General features: G+C 54.7%; 1 protein-coding gene and 1 long non-coding RNA gene across 10 annotated transcripts; one reads left to right on the top strand and one right to left on the bottom strand.

The window, feature by feature from the left end:
• Positions 1-5,892: 5,892 nt before the first annotated feature.
• Positions 5,893-7,793, bottom strand: LOC118605428. 3 transcript variants are annotated; one of them, XR_004952136.1, is made up of 3 exons: positions 6,871-7,793; positions 6,275-6,393; positions 5,893-6,015 (listed from the first exon to the last, which is right to left on the bottom strand). It is a non-coding gene; the product is annotated as an uncharacterized LOC118605428 (long non-coding RNA). The 3 variants fall into 3 exon arrangements; XR_004952135.1 differs by having other exon boundaries at positions 5,893-6,393; XR_004952134.1 differs by lacking the exon at positions 6,275-6,393.
• Positions 7,794-7,962: 169 nt separating this feature from the next.
• Positions 7,963-14,875, top strand: ZNF853 (zinc finger protein 853). 7 transcript variants are annotated; one of them, XM_036224925.1, is made up of 4 exons: positions 7,963-8,540; positions 9,283-9,400; positions 10,607-10,718; positions 11,802-14,875. In XM_036224925.1, the coding sequence occupies exons 2-4, from the start codon at positions 9,371-9,373 to the stop codon at positions 13,643-13,645; spliced, it is 1,986 nt and encodes a 661-aa protein (XP_036080818.1). In that variant the 5' UTR covers positions 7,963-8,540; positions 9,283-9,370; the 3' UTR covers positions 13,646-14,875. The 7 variants fall into 7 exon arrangements, with proteins under 7 accessions (XP_036080818.1, XP_036080817.1, XP_016010706.2 ...); XM_036224924.1 differs by having other exon boundaries at positions 9,278-9,400; XM_036224927.1 differs by lacking the exon at positions 7,963-8,540 and adding an exon at positions 10,169-10,405 and having other exon boundaries at positions 9,292-9,400; positions 10,583-10,718.
• Positions 14,876-15,513: the final 638 nt, after the last annotated feature.

Below are 15,513 nucleotides of genomic sequence, written 5' to 3'. Positions count from 1 at the left end.
TCCCTGCGCAGGGCGCTGGTCTGCTGGCGCCCCGGGGCGCCCCAGTCTGCTTGCTCAGCTCCGGTTCTTCCTCCCCTCAGGTGTAAAAACAGCCTTAAGGGTTTTTTCCCAGTTCACGATTGGCAGGTATGTGCGATGAATTCTCATTTATTAGTTTTGGGAGGAGAGAAAGATAACCAGTAACCACGGGCTCCCCTAGGCCAAAAGTGAGGAATGAGACGCGGGCATCAGATGTTCAATCTAACTCATCAGGATGAACTTGAACCTTGTGGTTTGTTTATCCTTTTATTGCTGGCTGAAGGGCGTGACCTGGAAGATGAGACCGAACCAGACGGCCTAATAAATTCCCGTGTGTGTGTGTGTGTGTGTGTGTGTGTGTGTATGAGAGGGGGAGAGCGAGCGAGCGCATGCTTGTTCTTGTCTACTTCAGGTCGAGTTCAAGGCACCCTGAGCCGTGGTGCTGTGAGGGCCGACCTCGGCTAGCTGGGCCTCGGGCAGGCGTACCTCAGGGCCCCAGGCGCCCAGCCAGGTTCCCGCAGCCCGTGTGTAGGAACAGGCCTGCGCGTGAAGCCTGTCTGGAATCAGTTTTTAAATCACTTTTGAGAGCCGTGAACTAGAAAGGAAACGTTCTTTTCTTTGCGTTTAATCCCTGTGTTTCCTATTTATGTATAAACCTGCTGATGTCAGATCGCAAACTGAAGTCAGATGATCTTTTTTGGTGACATGCATCTGTGAAACCAAAGAGTTTGGCTCTTGGCTGGTTTCTGGTGTTAACTCTGGAAAGGATGAAAAGCAGACTCACATGACTTCATAGTTAGAGGAGGTCCCTGGCCGGGACTCTGTGCCAGGAGGCAATACCCAACAGACATTCCCAGGGGCTAGATGTGTCAAGAAAGGAAAAATGTAGGGAATGAAGCCACTGGTAAAGTATTTTTAGCAGTTTGTGAGCATTAAGTCAACCTATTAAAAATGATGTGCACTCTGATTAGTAATAACCTGCTAAGTGTTTCACATACATAAGAAATGGATATTTGAGAGAATATTTGCAATGTATAAAACAAAGTATATGTACAGAACATATTAAAAGCTACAGATTAATTGAAAGATATTCCAATAAAAAAAGACGAGTGAAGGACATGAACAGAAATGTCATAGAAAATACAAACGGCCAGTGAATAAGAAATGATTCCAAAACATAACCAGGGAAATAGAAATTCAAATGAGATGCTGTTTTTTACCTGCCCGTCAGATTGAGCTAAAAGTGTGAGTAAGCCCTGGGCACCCTGGGGTGGAGTAAATCTGTTGTGACACACTGGAGTAATTAAAAGATAAAACGACTCTGTGGCCCAGCAGTGACAACCGAGAAGGGATGTTCAGGTGCTCACGCTGCGTTGCGTTTTAAGTGCAGATGTCCCACGGGGGATTGTTGCCAGACCCGGCGGGTACCAAAAGCCGGGGATGCTCGGGCCCCTGATGTCATAGGGCGTAAGCTAAAGTGTCCGTGGGTTTCACATCTGCAGATTCAGCCAACAGAGGATCGAAAAGAGTATTTTCCATCCACGGCTGGGAATCCTCGAAGGCAGAGGGCCAATTGTAGCAGTGTCATCGAGAGAGAACTCACATGCCCGATGGACTCATTTAAAGTGTGCAATTCAGTAGTTTTCAATATATTTAGAGTTGTGCAACCATCACCAGTGTATTTCAGAGCATTTCGCCATCCCCAAAAGATGCCCCACACCCATTAACGGTCGCTGCCCCTCTCCCCGCCAGCCCTGGCCACCGCCACCCTGCTTTCTCTCTCTGAGGATTTGCCTTTTCCAGACGCTGTGTGTAGATAGCATCACGCAGCACGTGATCTTCCGTGCCTGGCGCACCTCACTGAGCATCGTCCGTGTCGCCGCGTGTGCCAGTGCTTCATCGTTTTTTTATGGCCAGACGAGACCCCATCGCACGGATGTGCCGCACTATCCATTTGTCGGTAGATGGACATCTGCACCCCTTTGGCTGTTGCGAGTCGCGCTGCTGCACAGGATTTTGTGTGGACACAGGTTTTCGATGCTCCGGGAGACGCAGACACAGGTGCGTACCCCTCCATGGAAATGCTGGGCGCGGTTTTTTTTTACATAAGGAAAATCCAGACACAGCTTCAATAGCCATCAATAACAGGACTGCCAGTTATATGCTGTCAACTCAAGACTTCCCTAAAGACCTGCCAGGTCATGTCAATCGATGAAGCTTCCAGAATGAGACGCCAGAGGGCGCCAGGTCCCCGCCAAACGCGAGAGCACCCCGAGCATCATGAGGGCTGCTGCCCCTGCGCGCTTGGCCCAAGGCGAATGTTGCCGGACCTCCTGAGTTTTCAGGAGAAGATGGGAATACATTTTTAGGCTTTATTTTCTTAATTCAAAAAACCTCTTTCGGACACTCTAGTGTTAGAAGTCAAGACGGTAGTGGAGGATGGGTAGTGACTAGAAGCAGGTTCTTAGCTGCTGCCGCACAGGGACGTGCAGATCCGTCAAGTCGTATGCTGGTGAGCACTTTTTCCTGTGCTATTATTATAAGTTAATAAAAATACCCCCCCCCCAAAAAAAAGAGAAATATCCAATGCCGCTTGGGCAAACCGTAACATGTTCATTAACTGGATTTGACCTATAGGCTTCCTATTTTTGCCCCTTGGGCTGCTGGCGTGGAAAGATGCTTCAGAAATATCGCTAAGTGAAAACTCGCATAGCGTTATGAGTGTAATGCCATGTGTGTTAGAAAAAACAGGATGGTGCCACGCTTTCCCTCAGGTATACGGATATGTGTGTAAACGTGTTAAAAATGACACAGACCAAACAGGAAACAGTGGAAACCTCTGGGGAAGGTGCTGGAAGTGGGGTAACGGCCGAAGGAGACCTTGCCTCACTGTGCGGTTTCAAAGTTTCAATTTTGTTTTTAAATTTTTAGTTAAAAAAACAATCCATTCTGAATCATAATTAGAGACCACAGGACTTGAGTTACCCCTGGCTGCTGTAAGAAAGAAAAGCCCCCTTTTGGCATATTTATTAGCCAATATTGCATGTATTTTACTTTTTATAAGGATAATGAACTCATGTTACTTGTCTAGTTAAAAGTTATCTTTTTTAAAGTGCATTTTAGAACTATTTCTGTTAGTGATGGGCCATAAACCCTTCTCCTTTAACTAAAACCACTGGATAAAATACAAGAATATCTTGAAGTACCAAAGAGCCAACAGGTGTAAAGAACTTCCAAGTCAGATGTGAGGATGCTGAAACCTGGAGGCAGGTAAGGGGCACTAAGGTGCTTTTGCCCCGAGGGCCACAGGGATTCAGGGTCAAGGTGGGGTCTCCTAAGGGACCCTCTCTCTGTGTTGCCGCAGCCCCGAGGGCTGCACCCTCTGTAAGAGCAGAAGCCGGCACTGTGCAGAGCCCAGGGGAACCAAGGGACAGTCTTGTTCGTGAGCAGTGAGGGGTGGGCACGTCCTCACCCTAGGTGACAGCACTGATTACCTCGGGGCAAAACAGTACAACCCCTATGGAAAGAAATTTGCCAATACTTAGCAAAATGACACATGCATTTGCCCTTTATCTAGAAATCTACGTCTAGATCCAATGGCAAAAATACAAAATAATACACGTACAAGGCTTTCCATTGCAGCATTGTGTGTCATAGCAAAAGGTAAAAAACGGCCCATAGTCTATCGACAGATGTCTTATCTACATGGTAGAGTATTAAGCTTCTGTTTAAAAATATACATATTTATATTATGCTCCGGAGTGATCGCTAGGATTTATTAAGTCAAAAGTAAAAAGCAGGGGCCAGAAAAGTGTTTATGGTATGCTACCTTTTGTATAAGAAAGGAGGTAGGGGGAGGGAAATATGAATAGAAATGAAAGAAAGGAAGAACTAGAAGATAGTAGCTTATGGAAGCAAGACTGCCGAATGTATCTTGCTTCGTAGCTTTGACTTTGGGACCATGTGAATGTTTAACCTGATTAAGTCAGAAACACAAAGTAAACTTAAAGAAATAAAGGTAACTTAGTATCTGAAATCTTCCACTACTTTAAAAAGCAGTATTTTAATTACGCCTCTGTCTTCTTCAACTTACGAAATGATGTTCAGCATCACTAAGAATTTTTAAAGATGCAGGTTAAAGGAATGAAGTCATTTTGCCTACCACATTGGCAGTTGTTAAAAAACATCATTAGCAAGTGTGTGTGGCAGAATTATTGGCCCTCTTCTACCAGCCCCTTCTGGGTGAAGAATCTCGTTCAGGCCAAATACTTGACAGGCACCTGCTCCCGGGAGCCTGGGCCCTCTCTTGGAGTGCACTGTGATTGATCCAAACCAACGTGTCCTTCCTCACCTCTGGTCGATTTGGTTCTGTGATGGGCAGGGGATGTGTGTGTATGTATGGGCAGGGCGGTGCAGGTCGAGTCTGAGAAGATGGCTTTCTGGACAGTTCTTTAACCCCAAAGGGACTAGAAGTAGGGACATGTTTCAGTGTGGGAGGGACATCGTCATGGAGGATATGGCGCCTCTTTTCTGAGGCACTGAGCTTCTGGCAATCCTCTTGGGAGGCTGGTCATCGTGGTGTCCTTGGGTCCTTACCTGGAACTCCCTACCATTCCACCTCTTAGTGGAGGAGATAATAGCGTTTCCCCCTCTAAGCCAGTGGACTCCACTGAAGCCCAATCCAAGACTGGAGAGAGACCCTCTTTTTGCATTCGAGTCTGGGAGGATGTAAGTTTGCAGCTGGGGTCAGGGGGCAATCCCCTGGGTTAGAGGTGGCCTGTCGCAGAGGGACAGGAACTGAAAAATGAGGAAGTCCTGAGCCCTGGCAATGTTTGAAGTGCCTAAGGATGGTTTCTGTACCTTGGCTTTGAAATTCAGAGTCAAGAGAATTTCCCTTGCTCCCCAATCTTTTTTATTTTATTTTTTTCTTAAGCCACTTTGAAGTGATTTTCTTTCACTTGGAACTGAAAGATCCCCGGTTAATCCACAAATACATCCATCTATGTATTTTTGTAGGAAATGTTTGGAAGACCGCTCTTAGCTGTTACGAGTGGTTGGCTCTGGAGGCGGGAATTTTAGGAGACTTCAGCCCTCTAAAGTGTGGAGTTACACTGTCCCGTGTGGGAACCTCGAGCCGGAGGGACTGTTGAGTCCTTGCAGTGTGACTAGGCTGAATGGAGGAGATGTGCTGTACGTGTAGGAGATTTACATAAAAAAAGAATGTAAAAGTTCTCGATAATTTTTAAAAATCAATTACATGTTGAAATGATACTATTATGGATTCACTGGGTAAAATAAAAGATATTTAAATTAATTTCACCTATTTCTTTTCCCTCTTCTACATGTGGCTACCAAAATTTTTACAATTAATGACTTGCATCATATTTCTGTTAGCGCTGGTATAGAGAGCATATGAAAGTCAACCTGTAAATACTGCCAAATAAGTACGATGTTTAAAATAAGTATACTTAAAAATATTAACTTTGTAATCAGATAGAGAAAATGAAGTTTAGAAATGATTAGCACAGTTGTTTTTATGAAGGGGTGGACTTTCAGAGTTCCTTACTCTATTTTCACTAACCTCAATTCCTTAGTCTTCCGTTTTAATTTATCCTTTGGTGTTTTGGCTATAACTCTGATTTTTGTTTTTGTTTTTTTTGTGGGTTTTTTAAATAGTTTCCGTAGAGATTATAATAATACATTCCTAGCTTATTGCAGTCTGCTTCAAATTAATATTTTAACACTTCGAGCTTACAATTCTTTCACCCTCCTGCTTTGTGACTGCTGTCATATTACATTATCAAACCCCACTATATAACATTGTAATTTTTACCTTCAACATTATACATATTTTAAAGAACTTCCAAGGAGAAAAATGGTCTATTACATTTATTCACATATTTATAATTTCTATTGCCCTTTCTTCATTCAGGAAGTTCCAAATTTCTCTCTATTATCAATCTGCATCTTTCAAAGTAGGATGTCAACAGATGCTACCTACAAAGGAAAATCAAGTAATAGCATCATAAGCATGTTATTTAGAAATGTGTCAAGAATTATCAAAAGAAATGGGAGTGAGGAGAGATTTTTGTTCTCACTAAAGCCCTTAGAACTTTTGGACTTATTCGACTAGGTACATGCGTTACCTTGAAAAAAATTAAAGGAAAAAAGGAGAGAGGGTGGCTGTTAGTGGAGTTGGGTGTTCAGGTATGGGCAGGAGAAATACTCTTGGGGGAAACTAGATTTGGGGAGACACCTTACGGCAGGTCTGCATCCTGGAAAGGTGAGCAGTGAGCCTGGTGAAGGACGCAGAGCTTACGAAGGGGCCACAGACAGGCTGACTGAGAGGGGGACCAGAGAAGTAGCCAACGCCGCCTAGACGTGGGATAAAATGTGAGATTTAGTGACACAGAAGTCACCGGTGACCTTGAAGGGAGCTGTTGGGGTGGAGTGATGGGACAGAGGCTAGTTTGGAGAGAGGGAAGGAGGATAGGCAGATGGGGCTATGGACGGGATATTACGGGGCATCTTTCCAGGAAGTGTGGCCAGCAGGGCAGGAGAGGGGCTCGCACCTTTTTAAGATGGGAGAGCCGTGAGGACGGGCAAATGCCGTTGGAAAGAAGCAGGAAGAGGGGGAGTCAAATAATTGAAGGAGGGCGGATTCTCTGGATCCTCTGGGTGGGTGGTCACCCTGGAGGCAGGTGGCTGCAGGGGCAGCTGTGCTCAGGGCCCGTCCCAGGGAGGGGAAGGTGCACACCTGCCACCTGCAGGTCGCAGATGCTCCCTAATCCTTAAGTCCTGGCTCGCTGTCCACTTTCCACCCACAGAAGGTAATAATTTGCCTCAAGTTACCTGGATGGAAGACGTCGCTGTGGACCCAGATTTTTCTGCTTCCAAAGCCAGGTTCTCGTTGCTGCATTTGTCCCTCACTCTGCCCTCCAGACCTCCTAGTCTGGGGGTGAAGACGCCCCACAGAGTGCAGACTTTTCGGGCAGGGGCCAGCGGATTTGCCCCGAACTCCAGTGCCTGTGGGGCCAGGAAGAGCCAAAAAGTGGAGCAAGGGGGCTACACGCGTGGGCAGCACCTGAGCACGCACACGGCGAGGCGGGGAGGCGGCCGCGACCGCATGAGCCCCCGCCACGCCGGGACAGCTGGCTCTCTGTGCCAGATCTTTGGGTTTTTTTCAAGAGAATCCGAGTATCTCTTTTGAATGTGAACTCCGGGTTAGAGAGGTGTGCTGGAGGGCAGTGCGGCGAAGCGATGGGGTGCCGAGATGGCGGGGTAAGGCCCCCCAGCGGAGGAGGCCCTGACGCAGGCGGGAAGCTGCTTGGCGCGTCCAGGGAGGGGCCCCGGGGAGCGGCGGAGGGGCCTGCGCCCCGGCCTTGTGCGCGGGCGGGCAGGGGGTCCGGGGAGGCACGAGCCAAGCTCTGCGGTTAACGAGGGCGGCCGACGGCCCTTCGCATCCCAGCCCCCTGACGCCGACTCCCCGCCCCGCAGGCCTGGCCTCGCCACCCCGGGGTCCAGGAGCAGGAGTCCGTGGTGTGGAGCGGGGAGGCCCCTTCCGAGGCTGCTCGGACCGGGACGGAGCCTTCTCATTAAGTGCCCTCTAACTGAGCGCTAATTGGCCATAATTTGTCACCCAGGCCCGGGGCGCCCTGCGGCTGGGAGCCTCGCCCTGCACCGGGTGCGGGACGGTCGCCGAGCCCCGCGCGCGGACGAGCGCGCTGCCCTCGGCACCACGGGGTCCCCTCCGCGCGCCCCCCGACGCGGGCGAGCGGCCGGGGCGGGAAGGGTTAAGCCCACCGAGCTTGCGGCTGCCTAGAGCGGCGGCGGCGGCGGCGGCGGCGGGGGCCGGGGCGCGGGGGCGCGCGGGCGGCGGGCGGGGGACAGGATGCGGATGCCGGGGGGACTTCCTGTGCCGGCCCCCGCCGCCCCCGCCCCGGCCCGGCCGCTGCCCGCACGGACGCAGGCCGGCCGGACGCACGCTCGGGCGGGCGGGCGAGCGAACGGGGACCCCCGCCCGGCGGCGCCGCCCGCCCCCCGCCCGCGGCCGGCGGGCTCTGGGCACCTGTGGCCGCCGGCGGACCCTGGCCGGACCCGGGCTGCCCCGGGCTGAGCCGAAACCGGCGTCGCCCGGCCCCTGCCGACCTCAGCCCGGACCACCCTGCCTGGTCCGCCCCGGAGCCCGCGGTGCCCGCGAGGGTCCCGCCCGGCCAGCTCTGAGCCCCGCGCTGGATCCGGGCTCTGCCCCCTCCCCGCGCCAGCGTCCGACGCCACTTCTGCTCTTGAACTCAGTTCTGTCCCTTCTTTTGGCCCAGGGCGACCTGGGCAGCGATGACAGCTCAGACCCTCCCGAGCGCCCAGAAAGACGCGCTGGGGGCCCAGAGCCTCCCCGCCTCTTTCTAGATGCTGGCGCCTCAGGAAGGAGCTGGCTGAGGGCTTTGGCCTTCACCTTGCAGCCCCTGCTGACCACACCTGCTCTAGTGCAGAGCCGCTGCCAGGAGCAGGAAATGCTGCGCCAGGTGAGGCTCGTTGGGCAGGAGGGCTGGGCACACTGGGCGCTTCTCTTAAGAGGTTTAGATCTGGGTGCGACAGACTAGAGAAACGTGGAGTCATCCCATTAGAGGAGGAGGGAGGACTGGACGTGGGGCCATCTCCGAAGGGGCCCGTGGGGACCCTCCGGACTCAGGAGCACCTGGGCGCAGGGCCAGGCGGGCAGCTGCCTGTGTCTGTGGGCTGGAGCTTAGCTGTCACCTGGACACATGTGGCCTGGAACCTGTGGCCTGCTGGTAGCCTGGGAAGGCTGGGCGAACCCCCGGTCTGGGAGGCAGAAGACCATGGAGAGAACTGACCCGTCCATGCTCTGAACAGGACAGGCGGACACGAAACAGACAAGTCTCTCTCCTATCTGCAGACCCCACGATGTCCCTCTGGGAGTCCAGCTCCCTGTCCCGGTGAGGGTCTGATTTTGCACAGTGTCTCACCGAGGAGCAGCTGCAGGGCCCCTAGGCGTGGGGCTCACTGGGGGGCCCTGCAAGAAGTCAGGAGGGAAAGGCAAGGGGATGGGCCTGGGGCCGAGGGTCCTGGCTGCCCTCGCCCTTCCTGGGCCCACTGTGGGCTGCACTGTCCTCTCTAGTAGCGGTGGAGCTGCCTGCTCTGGGCGCCTGAGGCAGATCTGGGGGTTCTCTGATAGTCAGTGCCATGGGCGGGGACTCGTGGCCCTGCTGCCCATCTGAACAGCCTCCTTGCTTCCTCTCAGCACAGCCGGCGCCCCGGAATCTCGGTCTGACCACCAGGATGGCGCTGGGGCCAGCGGCCGAGACCTTTGTGCTGGAGCTGCGGTGTCTCGAAGATGGAGACCCAGCACCTGACACCATCTCAGGTGAGGGGCTGGGGGGCCTTCGACTTCCTAAACCAGGAGGTAGTGCTCAGGCCCCTGACGAGCGTCCTTCAGCAGAGCCTCGGGCCCGCCGTGGCCGCAACAGGGGCCTGAGGAGCGGGAGGCAGCTTGCTGTCCTGGGGGACACTCTCCTGGCCGTTTTGGCTGTGGAGGGCGGGCGGCACCCACTCACGCCAGCTCAGGACCAGCTTAGGGTTTTGTGAGGTGGCTCTGCAGGCTGTGATCTGACTGTGGAGGGTCGCCAGGCCATGCAGACAATCTCAACCTGTGTCCCTGACCCCGGGCGAATGCTAGCTGGGACCTGCTGCTGTTTCCTCAGCTGTCAGGGGGCCTCCGCCATCCCTCCACCTGTCTCTGGCTCTAGACCCAAGTTCACAGGTGGAATTTGGTGGCCGAGTGGCTCTCTCCCTCTCTGCCCCCTCATGCCACATTCATTGCCCTGCGGCCTCTGACCTTACCCACTTTTTCTTGACCTCCACTTCCATCCTTCTTTCTCCCCCTTTGCTCAGAAGCAAATGTGACCCTGCAGAACCTTCCAAGGCTCCTTCTCCCTCTAGGACCCGCTCTGGGCAAACCCTCTACGGTGGCTGCATTTCTGGGAGCTGATCCCGCTCTGTGCCTTGAGTACTCTGAGTGCGGGGCTGGTGCAGGTTGACAGAGCATTAAAAGGACCAAGGGAATTGGAGGGGTCAGATGGGGACATGTGGACTAAATGAGAACTCTTTTGGCTTAAATATTTAACTGACAAAGATCTTGTCGTCTGCCGTGCGAGGGGACACACAGCAGATGACCCTTCACTACACGTTTACTAAAACATCGTCGTAAAAAATGCTGACGCTGCTGCAAGAAGTCAGGAACGACCATGCAGCCAAACACTGAGGACTCACACAGAGGCGGCGTGTGGCCCGGCCACTCCCAGGGTGTCTACAAGGCCTCGGAGCTGCTGGGGGACAGGTCTTCACGCACCACTCGTGTCATCCCGCTGGGGTGAGCGTATGTGAAGAATGCATTCACTGATCCAGTAACCGAAGCAAAGGTTGTTAGGAATAGTTTTCTAAAAGGAAATTATTTCCATGTAGATATCCCTTGGTTTTCTTAAATCAATAGAGTGGGACAGTGGCCAGAAAGGAAAATTTTATAGATCAGGCCTCTGCTTTCTGTTAGGAAATTGAAAATATGATGCTGTAGGAGGAAGAGATGCTGAAGTCAGACTTGGGAGTGGAGAAAGCCCCTTCGGCGTTTCTGGGACCCCAGCAGTCATGCGCAAAGCGAGAAACTGCGTGTGGACGATGCGTAGAAGGTGAATGTGGCGACGGAGTGGCTCCCGTGTCCCAGGGCTTACTCTGCACCGGCACCGCTCTGGGGCCGCGTGTTTATCCCCTCCAGGGCTCACAACATCCCTGAAAATGATCCGCCTCCTTTGACAGATGGGGAAGCTCAGGTTCCCAGAGGTTAAGTAATCGGCCAGTCACCATGTTAACTTGGGGCTGGGAGTTAGTCCTTTCCATGCTAGAATAACTATCTCAAACGCTTCCAGTCTTTAGGCCATTTCAGATGGAGCTAGTTGTATCCTTGGCATCTCCCAACTGTTAATGTGCAAACTAATTCCTAACCCAAGGGGAGATGGATATTTTTAGGCATCTACCAGGTTCTAAGGGATGTACCAGGACCCCTTCTGCTTCACTCATGAAGCTGGCAGGGTGGATATTGTTAAGCTATTTACAGACAAGGGGGGCTCTGAGCCTGCAGGAGGTTGGGCAACTACTGACTGGCAGTTAGGACTAGAGTGGAGTCTTCTGAACTGAGGACCTCCCAATAGATGCCTCGCGTTCTCTCTGGCGCTTTGGTGACTTTCAGCCACCGCTTGTGCTAACAGTTCGAGGCAGTGTTACAGAAATTCTTTATTCTTTACGGAGCAAGTGAGTTTCATTTATGTCAGGCGTGACCCTAACTGACGTCAGAGTGGCTTGTGGGCTTGTGGCTGGTTCACTGATTCCCACTGCTTGGTGATTAGGCACAGGGGACTTCTCAGGGAACGGTGTTGGGTAGCCTAGGCACCCGCGTTGGTGTCGCTGTCAAGACCTGAGCATGGGTGTGTGTGGGGAAAGGCCCAGAGGAGCCCCAGGGAGCTGGGCTCCAGAGCGACATGACCAGCGGTACTTCAGACACATTTCTAAGCCATCCCCACACCTCTGGGCATTTCGGTTTCTGCCATGCTGCCGTTGTCACTTGATCAAGTACTTTTGAGTCCTTGCGGAGCGCTCAGTCGTCTATCTCAGCATGGTGGCACATGGGGCCGGGTAAGGGGGGAGCTCCTCGGGGTCTAGACCGGAGGGCGGCCTGTAGATCTTTCTCTCCTGGCTTCCTGCCATTTCCACTACAGGTGGCAGTGGTGGGAGTGAGAGTCAGGAGGAAGAAGGGGCTCAGGAGAGGAGCATCAGCCCCCCACACCCAGCAGGCTCAGCCCCGATGGAGGCCAGTGAGATCGCCGAGGAAGCCCGGCCGGAACAGCAGGAGTCGCAACTGCAACGGTTAGAACTGCAGCCAGAGCTGCAACGGCAGCAACCACAAACCCAGCTATCAGGACGTCCGCCGGAATTGCAGCAGCAAGATGAGCAAGAACAGCTGCCTCAGCAGCAGCAGGAACTCCAGGAAAAACACCATCCCCTGCAACAGCAGCAGCTGCAGCCACGACCGCTGCTGGCGCAGCAGCAGGGGCAGGCACGCGAGCAGCAAGTGCGAGAGCAACGGCTGCAGCAGCAGCAGCAGCAGCAGGAACTCCAGGGAAAACCCCAGTCAGCGCAGCGTGAGCAGCCGAGACCGCAGCCACAGCTGCTGCAACAGCAGCGAGAGTTACAAGCACAAGTGCAAGGCCAACAGCTGTTGCGGCAGCAGCTGGAACGGTTACAGCCGCAGCAGTTGCAACAGCAGAAACTGTTACTACAGCAGGAAGAGTTACAGCAGGAGCAGCAAAAGCAAGAACAATTACAGCAACAGCAATCGAAGCAGCCGCAGGAACAGTTGCAGCAGCAGCAGTTAGAGCAGCAGCTGTTGCAGCAGCAGCAGGAGCAGTTACAGCAGCAGCAGCTGTTGCTGCAGCACCAGCAACAACAGTTACAACATCAGCTGTTGCAGCAACAGTTGCAGCAGCAGCAGCAACAGTTACAGCAGCCCCAGCTGCAGCCCCGCCCCCTGGAGCCAGAGGAGGAGGAAGAGGTGGAGCTGGAGCTCATGCCAGTGGACCTGGGGTCGGAGCAGGAACTGGAGCAGCAGCGGCAGGAGCTGGAGCGGCAGCAGGAGCTGGAGAGACAACAGGAACAGCGGCAGCTGCAGCTCAAGCTGCAGGAGCAGCTGCAGCAGCTGGAGCAGCAGCTGGAGCAGCAGCAGCAGCAGCAGCTGGAAGAGCAGCAGGAGGTGCAGCTGGAGCTGACCCCCGTCGAGCTGGGGGCCCAGCAGCAGGAGGTGCAGCTGGAGCTGACCCCTGTGCAGCCGGAGCTGCAGCTGGAGCTGGTGCCCGCCGCAGGGGGCGGTGGGGCTTCGGGACCAGGGGCTCCAGCCGCGGTCGTGGTGGCCCCCCCGGGCTACGTAGTGCTGCAGGAGCTCATGGTGCTGCCGGCCGTGGCCACGCCAGCAGTGGTGCCCATCTCGGGCCCCGCGGGCAGCGCAGCCCTGACGCCGGCCCGGCAGCGGCGACGGCGGCGCGCCCGGGACCGGCCGACCATCTGCGGGGAGTGCGGCAAGGGCTTCAGCCGCAGCACGGACCTGGTGCGGCACCAGGCCACGCACACGGGCGAGCGGCCACACCGCTGCGGGGAGTGCGGCAAGGGCTTCTCGCAGCACTCGAACCTGGTGACGCACCAGCGCATCCACACGGGCGAGAAGCCGTACGCCTGCTCCTACTGCGCCAAGCGCTTCAGCGAGAGCTCGGCGCTCGTGCAGCACCAGCGCACGCACACGGGCGAGCGGCCCTACGCGTGCGGCGACTGCGGCAAGCGCTTCAGCGTCTCCTCCAACCTGCTGCGCCACCGGCGCACGCACTCGGGCGAGCGGCCCTACGTCTGCGAGGACTGCGGCGAGCGCTTCCGGCACAAGGTGCAGATCCGCCGCCACGAGCGCCAGCTGCACGGCGCCGGCCGCTCCCGGGGCCTGGGCCTGCTCCGCGGAACGCGCTCGGCCACCGGCGGGCAGGCGCGCACCGAGCAGGCGGCCGGCGACAAGGCTCCGTGAGCGGCGGAGGACCGAGGCTGGGAAGGGGGGCCGCCGCTCGCGATCGCCGGCGGAGGAGGACGGACTCGTGCAGCGAAAAGCCGGCGTCGCTGGAACAGCCCGGATGTCGCGCAGCAGTGGGAACAGCACGCAGCGCAGGTCGGTTACAGCGCGCCGACTGGTGGGAAGCCGCCGCCGCGCCGCGCCCTCGGACCACGGATTTCCTAGAAGTGAGAGCCACGGAAGAAAACTTCCAGCGACAGATGGGACAGTTGGTGACATTGGACACGGATCAGACAGTAACCAGGGAATCTAATAGACCTGGTAAAATGCACACGAAAAGGATTTGATCCTGTTGAAAATTCTTTTAAGAAAAAAAAAAAATGAGGAAAAAAGGCAACTTATCTGCACTATGTGGAAAACTGATGGAGGCATTAAATTGTCCTCAATGGCATTTGCCCTGAAAATACTTTCTCGAACGGAAATTCATCAGGGTAGATATGATCCCGATTAAAATGTGTTCATAAACACAGGGTTAGGGTCCACTGGGTCAAGGTGCAAATGCGAGGAAGTCCTGCTGTGGGTGAAAGGTTAAACCTTCCCTCCAGGGTCAGCCAGGGTCCCAAGCGCGGGAGGCAGGCTCTAGACCTCTGCTGCCATGGTCCCATGCTGCAGCAACTCCCCCCCACCCCCCACCCCCCACCCCATGTTCTCTCCGATGGAAGCGTGTGGCTGGAACGGTCCAGCCTGTGGCTGGAGCAGAGGCTGCTGTCCAAGGTCCCAGGGAGTGGATCCGCCCGGAAAGAACTCTGGGATACTCCCCTCTTTCCCAGTGATCCCACCAATCTCTGCTTCTAAGGCGCTTGCCCAGCAACTGAGGCTGTGGGATGGGGGCCTTGAGACCCAGGGGCGGGGTCCTCCTGGGCCTGGCTATGCAGGGGCCTGGCGGGAGCAGCCCCGGCTCGTTGCTAGAGGGTCAGAGAGAGAACGTTGGATGCAAGGATTGGAGACATCAGAAACGCTCTTTACATTTACGGTTTGTCAAATCATGGGGGGGGGTGCCGACGCCTGGGGGAGGGCAGGGCAGTGGAGGGGGCTGCCCACCACCTCTGCCCCCCAACGCGTCCTGCTCCTGACATCCCACGTGAGCCTTCTCTCTTCCTCCTTCACTAACACAGCCTGCCACATTGTACCAGTGTGTTGGTAAGTGAGAAACAAAAAATGAAAAATAAACCTGAATGAAGAAACACATCGCCCTGTCTGTTTTCACCTCTGAATTTTGCGGGGTTTCATTTTTATGGGACATTTTCCTGGTTGCTCTAGAAGCAAGGAACTTAGTATTCGGGTCCATTCCCAGGGCTCCTTACCCAGACCCTGCTGGCCTGAGACCCTTGGCTGGGGGATGGGCTTATGCCGTGGAACCCACGTGGCAGGGATGGGGAACCAGGGCGTAAATGCTTGAGGAGGCCGGTTTGGGCATCTCCTCAGGACAAAATCGAATCAGTCCAGTCCAACTGTGGAGTGGAATGCTGGGATAGCCGTGAGGGTGCGGTTGTTGGATGGCCGCCTGGAGGGGAGTCCTGAGGCCCTAGGTCCCTCCCAGGCCTGAGAGTCCTTGGTTCTAAGACTTGACCAGCTAAATGCGCTCAGATCCCATTTTACCGTTGCGTATCCCTCTGTTGTCCAGCTTTTGCTTCCAACAGCCCACAGCCGTACCTCTTTTTTGCTGGATGCGCTGGGGCCTCCAAAGCCCCTTAATCCACTCGTGCAGAGAGCGGGATGTGCGTGAGAGTGCGCCCCCTTGTGGGGGGCCCTCATCCCGTGAGAGACGGGTATGGAAGGAAGGAGGCTGCAAGCCAAGCTCTCCGGCTTCTGGCCAGGAGCGTGGA

The sequence above is a fragment of the Rousettus aegyptiacus genome, unplaced genomic scaffold, assembly GCF_014176215.1.
Source record: "Rousettus aegyptiacus isolate mRouAeg1 unplaced genomic scaffold, mRouAeg1.p scaffold_m13_p_7, whole genome shotgun sequence".
NCBI lineage: Eukaryota > Metazoa > Chordata > Mammalia > Chiroptera > Pteropodidae > Rousettus > Rousettus aegyptiacus.
Note: the sequence above shows the minus strand (reverse complement) of the source record. Positions and strands in the feature narration are given on the sequence as shown.